Below are 11,607 nucleotides of genomic sequence, written 5' to 3'. Positions count from 1 at the left end.
GAGGAAGAAGAAGAGGAAGAGGAAGAGGAGGATGATGATGATGAACGTGATTATTTTTTAACAAACTTAAAACATTTAACTAAACTGTGATAAAAACTCTTCATATTATGTTTTCATTAAAAACACAATATTATATTAATAATAATAAATAATAATATTACAAATCCAAATTAAAACAAAAAAGTGCAAGAGCGAATTTCATAAATTCAAACAAAAGCAAAATGAATCAAATAAAAAAAAAAAACTAAAACTAAAAAAGTTTGAAAAAAAAGATGAAAAAAAATCCAAATACAAACTAAAAATCTTAAAAACATCCAAACAAGTTAAAACTAATAAATACAACAGAAAAACCTAAATAAAATATAAACAACAAAACAAAGAGACAAAAAGCCAAGCAACCAAAGGTAAACAACAACAACAACAAAATAACACCAAGACAAACACACAAAAAACAAATGACAAAATACAAACAATAAATAAATAAACAAAATTATCTATAAACAAGTGAGTGTGACTCACTTCTTCTGGACTCTCCGTCACCCTGACCTGGAAACAAACAACAAACAAACAAACAAACAAGCAGTGAATTTTCATGATGATGTCACACATTAGCAGGATGAATGTTTCTGCAGGAATCAGAATTGAACGTTAAACGTTTGTGACTGTAAACAGAAACGTTTGTGTGGGCGGGGCTTCAGGCCAGCAGAGTGAAACCATCCAGTTGTTTGTTGTAAAACGTGTCGTGGTCTCACCGGGCCGCCGGGCGCTCTGCAGCGTCAGGGCGGGGCGGCCCCCCGCCGTGAAGGGGTCTCCCGGGGGCGGGTTCATCACACTGGTGTGCAGCGCCGAGTCCGAGTTGGTCCTGCGGGGGAGGGGTGGGAGGGGGGGAGGGGTGGGAGGGGGCGACACGTCTGAGAGTTCAGCCTTCTGGAAGCTTCCAGCTGAGATTCATTCATTCACAAGGAGCAGATTTTATTTTCAAACATTTACCGAAGAAGGTGGAAAACTCAACCCACAAACCCCTCAAATAAAAAAAAATATATATATTTTATATAAATTATTGTATTATATATATATATATGTATATATATAAAGAAATCAAAAATTTAGGTATTAAGTTTGTTTTAACAGGAATAAAACATAGAAAATGTCGGAATAATAAACGGAATTTTTTTAATGAGTTTGATTGTGTTTCGTGAGAAAAGAAGTGGGCCCAGCGTAAAGCCCTGTGGGACACCAGACACCACTTCTGTCTCCGCCTGAAAAGGGTGAAGACACGCGACTCTCGTCAAACACTCCGATCTAAAACTGATAACTTGAAGTGAGGTACCAAAACACTGAATTGTAAAAATGTAAGAAAAAGCAGGTCGACACTCGTATCGGGGACGATTCCGACTAATCCAGATCAATCCAGAACGAGGATCCAGTGGTATGTGGATCAATCCAGATCAATCCAGTAACAGATTAGAGGGACCACTGCAAACCAATCCAGATCACACCGACGTGGATCAATGCAGATTAAGATCGATCGGTCGAGAACGACACGGAACCAGAACAATATAGATCATTAGACAAAACCAGTCCAGTCCCATCTAGACACACGTAGACTGGAACCGACAATTCAGACCCATCAATGTGAATCCAGACCAGGATCCAGACAGACACTGGGAGACCAACCCAGAACCAGTCCAACAGGAGAGAAACGACTGGAACGAACCAACGTGACGCCGTCCAGAACTCTTCAGACAAAATCTAGACCTCCTGAGACGTCTGGACGGCAGCGGAGTGTGAGGAGACAACCGCAGAGACAAATCCAGAAATCCAGATGAATATAGAAGAAGACCCAGAGGAGACGTATGTAGAAGAAGAAGACCCAGAGGAGACGTATGTAGAAGAAGAAGATCCAGAGGAGACGGACGTAGAAGAAGAAGACCCAGAGGAGACGGACGTAGAAGAAGAAGAAGATCCAGAGGAGACGGACGTAGAAGAAGGAGATCCAGAGGAGACGGACGTAGAAGAAGAAGAAGATCCAGAGGAGACGGACGTAGAAGAAGAAGGAGATCCAGAGGAGACGGACGTAGAAGAAGAAGGAGATCCAGAGGAGACGGACGTAGAAGAAGAAGAAGATCCAGAGGAGACGGACGTAGAAGAAGGAGATCCAGAGGAGACAGACGTAGAAGAAGAAGATCCAGAGGAGACGGACGTAGAAGAAGAAGAAGATCCAGAGGAGACGGACGTAGAAGAAGGAGATCCAGAGGAGACAGACGTAGAACAAGAAGATCCAGAGGAGACGGACGTAGAAGAAGAAGATCCAGAGGAGACGTACGTAGAAGAAGAAGACCCAGAGGAGACGTACGTAGAAGAAGAAGACCCAGAGGAGACGGACGTAGAAGAAGAAGAAGATCCAGAGGAGACGGACGTAGAAGAAGAAGCTCCAGAGGAGACGGACGTAGAAGAAGGAGATCCAGAGGAGACGGACGTAGAAGAAGAAGAAGATCCAGAGGAGACGGACGTAGAAGAAGAAGGAGATCCAGAGGAGACGGACGTAGAAGAAGAAGGAGATCCAGAGGAGACGGACGTAGAAGAAGAAGGAGATCCAGAGGAGACGGACGTAGAAGAAGAAGAAGATCCAGAGGAGACGGACGTAGAAGAAGGAGATCCAGAGGAGACAGACGTAGAAGAAGAAGATCCAGAGGAGACGGACGTAGAAGAAGAAGAAGATCCAGAGGAGACGGACGTAGAAGAAGGAGATCCAGAGGAGACAGACGTAGAAGAAGAAGATCCAGAGGAGACGGACGTAGAAGAAGAAGATCCAGAGGAGACGTACGTAGAAGAAGAAGACCCAGAGGTGACGGACGTAGAAGAAGAAGGAGATCCAGAGGAGACGGACGTAGAAGAAGAAGATCCAGAGGAGACGGACGTAGAAGAAGAAGAAGATCCAGAGGAGACGGACGTAGAAGAAGAAGGAGATCCAGAGGAGACGGACGTAGAAGAAGAAGGAGATCCAGAGGAGACGGACGTAGAAGAAGAAGAAGATCCAGAGGAGACGGACGTAGAAGAAGGAGATCCAGAGGAGACAGACGTAGAAGAAGAAGATCCAGAGGAGACGGACGTAGAAGAAGAAGATCCAGAGGAGACGGACGTAGAAGAAGAAGACCCAGAGGAGACGGACGTAGAAGAAGAAGGAGATCCAGAGGAGACGGACGTAGAAGAAGAAGATCCAGAGGAGACGGACGTAGAAGAAGAAGAAGATCCAGAGGAGACGGACGTAGAAGAAGACGACCCAGAGGAGACGGACGTAGAAGAAGAAGATCCAGAGGAGACGTAAGTAGAAGAAGAAGACCCAGAGGAGACGGACGTAGAAGAAGAAGATCCAGAGGAGACAGACGTAGAAGAAGAAGATCCAGAGGAGATGGACGTAGAAGAAGAAGATCCAGAGGAGACGGACGTAGAAGAAGAAGACCCAGAGGAGACGGATGTAGAAGAAGAAGACCCAGAGGAGACGGACGTAGAAGAAGAAGGAGATTCAGAGGAGACGTACGTAGAAGAAGACCCAGAGGAGACGGACGTAGAAGAAGATCCAGAGGAGACGTACGTAGAAGAAGAAGACCCAGAGGAGACGGACGTAGAAGAAGATGACCCAGAGGAGACGGACGTAGAAGAAGAAGAAGATCCAGAGGAGACGGACGTAGAAGAAGATCCAGAGGAGACGTACGTAGAAGAAGAAGATCCAGAGGAGACGGACGTAGAAGAAGAAGATCCAGAGGAGACGTACGTAGAAGAAGAAGATCCAGAGGAGACGTACGTAGAAGAAGAAGATCCAGAGGAGACGGATGTAGAAGAAGAAGATCCAGAGGAGACGGACGTAGAAGAAGATCCAGAGGAGACGTACGTAGAAGAAGAAGATCCAGAGGAGACGGACGTAGAAGAAGAAGGAGATCCAGAGGAGACGGATCCAGTAACAATGGTCTGATGGGAAGCTTCAAATAAATTTTTAAGCTCAATGAAGAGCGAGGAAGAGAGGAGGAAGAGGAGGCGGAGAGGAGGATGAAGAGGAGGATGAGGAGGATTCACCTGTTGAGTGCAGTGGTGGGGAGACGAAACAACTGGCTTTTATCTCCGGGGAAGTTTCCAGACCAATTCCTTGTTTTGTGATCGACAAGAACAAAAAACGTTAGTTTCCTCCGATTGGACGGAAACATGAGGAGGATGAAGTGACGGAGAGACGGAGGGAGAGAAGAAAGAGTGGCTGCTCATATAGCGACAAGCTGGGAGGAGGAGGAGGAGGAGGAGAGAGGCGCTCAAAACAAGTTTTCACCAGAACTCTTCAGGGCCAAAAGAAGCTGCTGCTCTGCTAAACCTGCTGCTGCTCTGCTAAACCTGCTACTGCTCTGCTAAACCTGCTGCTGCTCTGCTAAACCTGCTACTGCTCTGCTAAACGTGCTGCTGCTCTGCCAAACCTGCTACTGCTGCTGCTCTGCTAAACGTGCTGCTGTGCTAAACTTGCTGCTGCTCGGCTAAACCTGCCGCTGCTCGGCTAAACCTGCCGCTACTCGGCTAAACCTGCCGCTGGGCTAAACTTGCTGCTGGGCTAAACTTGCTGCTGCTCGGCTAAACCTGCTGCTGCTACTCGGCTAGACTTGCTGCTGCTCGGCTAAACTTGCTACTATGACATTATTATTTATTAAAATTTTTTTTATAAAAAGAGCAGTGGTGTGTGAGATATTAGGAGATAACTCTGTGTGTGTGTGTGTGTGTGTGTGTGTGTGTGTGTGTGTGTGTGTGTAGTGAGGAGACCAAAAAAACTGCAAGGCGCAAAACAAAGTGGCAGAAGAGGAAACGCCAAAAACTGCGAAAGAGCGGAGTACAAGATGAACGACCAACAGGTGGTTATGGTTCAAACTGGTTATGGTTCAGGCTGGTTATGGTTCAAACTGGTTATGGTTCAAACTGGTTATGGTTCAGGCTGGTTATGGTTCAAACTGGTTATGGTTCAAGCTGGTTCAAGGTTAGTAAACCAGGTGGAAGTCAGGCAGAGACGGTTGAAGTCAGTTTAATGTGGTTCATAACCGATTAGGCTCCCGTCACCTTTGCCGGCATGGTGGTGACCGTCGGTTCAAGATAAGTGAACTTGGTTATGGTGGTTAAAGCTTGGCAAAGTTAAGTTAAAGTCATTGAAAGTTGGTTAAAGTCTGTGAATTTTTTTAAAAGTTGGTTAAAGTCAGTTAGAGGTGGTTAAAATAAGATAGACCAGGTTAACATTGGTTGGAGTTGGTTAAAGTCAGTTTGAGTTGGTTAGTCAGTTAGAGCTGGTTAAAGTCTGTTCGAGCTGGTTAAAGTAAGTTTGACCAGGTTAAAGTTGGTTAGAGTTGATTAAAGTCCATTAGAGCTGGTAATATTAAGTTAGATCAGGTTTAAGTAAGCAATACCAGGTTAAAGTCAGTTAGAGCTGGTAATAGTAAGTTAGACCAGGTTAAAGTCGGTTAGAGCTGGTAATAGTAAGTTAGACCAGGTTAAAGTCAGTTAGAGCTGGTAATAGTAAGTTAGACCAGGTTAAAGTCGGTTAGAGCTGGTAATAGTAAGTTAGACCAGGTTAAAGTCAGTTAGAGCTGGTAATAGTAAGTTAGACCAGGTTAAAGTCGGTTAGAGCTGGTAATAGTAAGTTAGACCAGGTTAAAGTCAGTTAGAGCTGGTAATAGTAAGTTAGACCAGGTTAAAGTCAGTTAGAGCTGGTAATAGTAAGCTATACCAGGTTAAAGTAAGTTATACCAGAATAAAGGAATTTAGACCAGGTTGAAGTCAGTTAGAGCTGGTAATAGTAAGTTAGACCAGGTTAAAGTCGGTTAGAGCTGGTAATAGTAAGTTAGACCAGGTTAAAGTCGGTTAGAGCTGGTAATAGTAAGTTAGACCAGGTTAAAGTCGGTTAGAGCTAGTAATAGTAAGTTAGACCAGGTTAAAGTCGGTTAGAACTGGTAATAGTAAGTTAGACCAGGTTAAAGTCAGTTAGAGCTGGTAATAGTAAGTTAGACCAGGTTAAAGTCGGTTAGAGCTGGTAATAGTAAGTTAGACCAGGTTAAAGTCAGTTAGAGCTGGTAATAGTAAGTTAGACCAGGTTAAAGTCGGTTAGAGCTGGTAATAGTAAGTTAGACCAGGTTAAAGTCGGTTAGAGCTGGTAAAAGTAAGTTAGACCAGGTTAAAGTCGGTTAGAGCTGGTAATAGTAAGTTAGACCAGGTTAAAGTCGGTTAGAGCTGGTAATAGTAAGTTAGACCAGGTTAAAGTCGGTTAGAGCTGGTAATAGTAAGTTAGACCAGGTTAAAGTCGGTTAGAGCTGGTAATAGTAAGTTAGACCAGGTTAAAGTCGGTTAGAGTTGGTCAAGGTAGTTAGTGACGGCTGCAGGCGACTGTTTGTAAAAACCCTCAGAGCTGTTTGGTGCTGCCTTCAGGGACACTCTGGGATTCTGAGTGTCTAGGAAGTGTACAGGGCAGCAGAAACCAGCCGCTCTGTCCTGAGTGAACTTCAGCTACTTGTAACTGGTGCAAAACTTGTTGAATATTTAATTATCTAGTCATGGTTTTATCTTCTGCAGTTATTTTGGGTCTGATACAGATATTTGTCCCATCAGCTAAAACCATGTTCAGCTTCTCGTCGCTCTGCGAGGGTGGAGGCGCTCTGCGAGGGTGGAGACGAACCCGCACCGAGGCTTCAGACAGACTTTAGAGAGGCTTCAGAGGTTTTACAAGTTTCAGAGGCTGAAGAAGCGTCGCAGCAGAGGAGAGGCAGGTAAGATGCTGTGGAAGCAAAGGACCAGGCGTCCCTGCAGGCAGACTCGTCTCCACGGAGACAGGAAGGGGGGAGGAGGGGGGTGGGGGAGTAGCAAGCCATACCTTCTCCAGCTGGGGTCTGGTGGAGGCGACAGGTACGCCGAGTTGTACAGAGCGTTGTCTACCTGGGGAGTCTGGTCAAGGAAACACTGTCAGCCAATCAGAAACCTCCATACGGGTCAATCAATCAATCAATCAATCAGAAATGCTTCAGTGCTAGCTCCTTTAGCTTCACTGCTAACTCCTTCACCTTCAAGGTTAACTCTTTTAGCTTCAGTGCTAACTCCTTTAGCTTCAGAGCTAACTCCTTTAGCTTCAGTGCTAACTCCTTTAGCTTCAGAGCTAACTCCTTTAGCTTCAGTGCTAACTCCTTTAGCTTCAGAGCTAACTCCTTTAGCTTCAGTGCTAACTCCTTCAGCTTCAGTGCTAACTCCTTTAGCTTCAGAGCTAACTCCTTCACCTTCAAGGCTAACTCCTTTAGCTTCAGAGCTAACCAATTTAGCTTCAGTACAAAGTTCTCTCGCATCAACGCTCACTCCCTTTAGCTTCAGCGCTAAGTCCTTTAGCTTCAGAGCTAACTCCTTCACCTTCAAGGCTAACTCCTTTAGCTTCAGCGCTAACCAATTTAGCTTCAGTACAAAGTGCTCTCGCGTCAACGCTCACTCCCTTTAGCTTCAGTGCTAACTCCTTTAGCTTCAGAGCTGCGGTGACGCCCCCTGGTGGTGGAATGAAGACGTGCCGCGGTTCTCGCGGGTTTCGCTGAGGCCGCCTTGAAGGATACTTGGCGGTTCCTGTACGGCCGGACGGGCGAGACGAAGCGGCGGTCCCGCTGGACGCGTTCCACCAGGCCGTGATGGCGGGTGGAGCGGTTGGACTCCAGAGTGGACGGGAAGGACGTCTGAAAGCGAGACAGACGGACGGCGGGTGAGACGCTGCGTCCTCGCCGTCCCCCGCCAGGTACAGACAGACGGCGGGTGAGACGCTGCGTCCCCCGCCAGGTACATCAAATCCACCCTGGAGGGGTTTCCAGGGTACATTCTCGACGGGCGTTACTTTTTTAACTGCAGTAATAAAGTACTAGTTTGCAGTGTGTGTGTGTGAGTGTGGGGGGGGGGGGGGTACCTGGAAGTCCTGGGGGTTCCTGCCGATCTGGTTCACGTTGGGTAGCGAGCCGCCGTAGTACGGTCCCTGATTGCGAGCAAGGCGGAGCTTCTGAGCCTGCAGCTGGACAAGACACGGGCGAACAAGAGAGTAATCTGATTACTATCCCCAAGTATCTGGAGCACTTTGGGTGCAAAGTGGACAAAGGGACTGTACTCTCTGAATGAGTCTCGCGGCGCGAGGGTTCCTGGGCGACACGCTAACTTAGCTGTCGCCGCTAACACACCAATGGAATCGCAGCAGGAAGTGATGTCACAGGGGAGAACAAGGTCCAGCGTGTTGAGAGGATGAAGCTCAGATACCATCAGCCTGATTTCCTCCGAGAGGAATTCTAAACTGTCACAGTCAGAGACACGTGGAGGCTCCGCCCACAGAGGAATGTACCCCCCCCCCCCCCCCCGAGAGTGTAGGACACGCCCCCACCATGAGACTGTAGGACACGCCCCCTTGGGACTATAGGACACCCGACCTTGGGACTGTAGGACACGCCCCCTTGGGACTGTAGGACACGCCCCCAACCCCTGAGACTGTAAGACACGCCCCCACCATGAGACTATAGGACACGCCCCCTTGGGACTATAGGACACCCGACCTTGGGACTGTAGGACACGCCCCCTTGGGACTGTAGGACACGCCCCCCACCCCTGAGACTGTAAGACACGCCCCCACCATGAGACTATAGGACACGCCCCCTTGGGACTATAGGACACCCGACCTTGGGACTGTAGGACACGCCCCCTTGGGACTGTAGGACACGCCCCCCAGGGTGAGGAGAACCCCAAAATGTGGGTGCAAGGTGACGCTTTCAAGGCATTTAGCCACAAAATCACACTTCTTAGGCACTCGGGTATGGGGGCCACGGTCTGGGTGGTACAGGGGCCACGCTCTGGGTGGTACGGGGACCATGTCCTGGTCGGTACGGGGGCCACGCTCTCGACACCCGATCAGGTCCAAACATCAGTTTATCAAGACAAAAACTCCATGAAGGGGAAAAACACTTTTGATTCATGAAAGAATGACGAGTCTTCCTGTCCTCCAGGTGGACCAGGTGTGAGGAGGTGGACCAGGTGTGAGGAGGTGGACCAGGTGTGAAGGTCTCCTCCAGGTGGACCAGGTGTGAAGGTCTCCTCTAGGTGGACCAGGTGTGAGGAGGTGGACCAGGTGTGAGAAGGTGGACCAGGTGTGAGGGTTTCCTCCAGGTGGACCAGGTGTGAGGAGGTGGACCAGGTCTCCTCCAGGTGGACCAGGTGTGAGGAGGTGGACCAGGTGAGAGGGTCTCCTCCAGGTGGACCAGGTGTGAGGGTCTCCTCCAGGTGGACCAGGTGAGAGGGTTTCCTCCAGGTGGACCAGGTGGACCAGGTCTCCTCCAGGTGGAAGTTTCTCCATCACCAGACGTTGGGTATCGGAGGAATCTCCTCCGGGACCTCTCGGCTCGTGAGCCGGGAGAAAACTTCAACTTCCCGGAGTGACAGCCTGAACTCGTTACCGCTGGACGCGAGCCGTTCTCCCGGCTGGACGCGAGCCGTTCTCCCGGCTGGACGCGAGCTGTCGTGCCGCGGCGTCTCGGTTGAAAGTGTCCCGGCGTCGGAGCGCCTTCAGCGGGACGCGACGTTCACGTCGCCTCGTAAACAAGCCGCGTTAGCCCCGCGGAGCTAACGCGGCTAACGACGCATCGGAAGCGGGCGACCCGTCCCGCAGACGCCGAACACCCCGCCGAACACCCCGGCACGGCCGCCGCTCACCCCCTCCCGGAGCCCCCCCCCCCTCTCTCCCTTCCCCGGAGCCTCCGCCGCCGCCGCCGCCGGAGCTCCGAGCCCGGAGGAGCCCGGACGAGGCCTGCGCTGCTCCGGGCAGCTCCGCTCCGCCTCAGACTCACCCTGGTGGAGGTGATGTCCATCATGACCTCCTGGAAGGCGGCCGTCTCCTCGGCCTGCCGCTGCGTGTGCAGCGCGATCTTCTCGCTGAACTTGCGGGGGTTGGTGCCCCCGGGCCCGGCGCCGGACGCGGGTCCGGGTCCGCAGCCTGAGCCCGTCGCAGACATCTTCAGCCGAGGACGGGACGGCTTGACGTAGTGGAATGACTTTCCGCAGAGAGGCGGAGCGAGACGAGCGCTCACTCCGCGCACACTTCCGAGGACCGGGGGCCTCGCAGCAGCACAGGAACGCCCGGACACCCGATAGGAGAACAGCCCGGACACCAGAACACCCGATAAGAGAACAGCTAGACACCAGAGCACCCGACAGGAGAACACCCGGACACCAGAACACCCGATAGGAGAACAGCCAGACACCAGAGCACCCGACAGGAAAACACCCGGACACCAGAGCACCTGATTGGAGAACGCCCAGACACCAGAACACCCGATAAGAGAACAGCTAGACACCAGAGCACCCGACAGGAGAACACCCGGACACCAGAACACCCGATAGGAGAACACCTGGACACTGAACACCCGATAGGAGAACAGCCAGACACCAGAACACCTGATAGGAGAACGCCCGGACACTGAACACCCGATAGGAGAACAGCCAGACACCAGAACACCTGATAGGAGAACGCCCGGACACCAGCACACCCAATAGAATACACGGACACCAGAACACCCGATAGGGGAAACACCCGGACACCAGAGCACCTGATAGGAGAACACCTGGACACTGAACACCCGATAGGAGAACGCCCAGACACCAGAACACCCGGACACCAGAGCACCCGATAGGAGAACGCCCAGACACCAGAACACCCGGACACCAGAGCACCCGACAGGAGAACCCCCGGACACCAGAACACCCGATAGGAGAACACTTGGACACGGAAAACCCAATAGGAGAACACCCAACACCAGAACACCCAATAGGAAAACACCTGGACACCAGAACACCCAATAGGAAAACACCTGGACACCAGAACACCCGATAGGAGAACACCTGGACACCTGATAGGAGAACACCCGGACACCAGAACACCCGATAGGAGAACGCCCTACACCAGAACACCCAATAGGAGAACACCCGGACACCTGATACCTGGAATCCCAAAGTTTCAAAAGCACGAAACCTGAAAAATCCAGAATGCTACAAAACATAATAACCAAAAAAAAAAAGAAGAAGAAGAAGAAACATGGAAAACAACATCTGGAATCCAGAAGACCATTAAAAAAAAAAAAAAAAAAGGTGTTGGCCAGAAACACGAAACCTGATCATCCAAACCTCGGTTCTCAATGAGCATGAAGTAGGATAGCGTTAGCGTTCTGCTAATTAGCATTCTGCTAGTTAGTAGAAACAGCAGCTCCTTGGTTCACATTGTGAGAAGTGGCCCCTCAGTGTGACGTTCTGGTTCTGGTTCTGGTCCCCGGGCCTCATGTTGGACCTCTGGTTTGTTTACTAGTTTCCAGTGACGTCACTCCAACTGTCCTGGAATGTCGACTATCTAATTACAAACTTTTTTTATTCATTAAACAAATCAGAGAGAGAGAGAGAGAGACGGAGAGAGCGAGGGAGAGGGAGAGAGCTGGTCTCCATGGCTACGGGGGTTTCTGCAGCAGAGCACGCGCTGTGTTCCGAGGTCAAATGAGAACACGGCGCGTGGGCGGAGCGTCACCGCCGCCGCCCACCTTGCGTGTT

At 49.9% G+C, this 11,607-nt stretch overlaps 1 protein-coding gene across 1 annotated transcript in view; it reads right to left on the bottom strand.

The window, feature by feature from the left end:
- The window catches only part of LOC308133079 (CREB-regulated transcription coactivator 2), a 19,207-nt gene extending 9,146 nt beyond the window's left edge, over positions 1 to 10,061 (bottom strand). The window contains 7 exon segments of the mRNA XM_080500351.1: positions 520 to 546; positions 753 to 862; positions 4,075 to 4,143; positions 6,887 to 6,948; positions 7,605 to 7,721; positions 7,946 to 8,047; positions 9,861 to 10,061. Coding sequence (XP_080356477.1) covers positions 520 to 546; positions 753 to 862; positions 4,075 to 4,143; positions 6,887 to 6,948; positions 7,605 to 7,721; positions 7,946 to 8,047; positions 9,861 to 10,025 — 652 coding nt within the window. The 5' untranslated portion in view covers positions 10,026 to 10,061.
- Between the last annotated feature and the right edge of the window lie 1,546 nt (positions 10,062 to 11,607).

This window comes from Blennius ocellaris, assembly GCF_963422515.1.
Source record: "Blennius ocellaris genome assembly, chromosome: 8".
NCBI classification, from domain to species: domain Eukaryota; kingdom Metazoa; phylum Chordata; class Actinopteri; order Blenniiformes; family Blenniidae; genus Blennius; species Blennius ocellaris.
The sequence above is the reverse complement of the archived record's forward strand: the minus strand, read 5'-3'. Positions and strand labels throughout refer to the sequence as shown.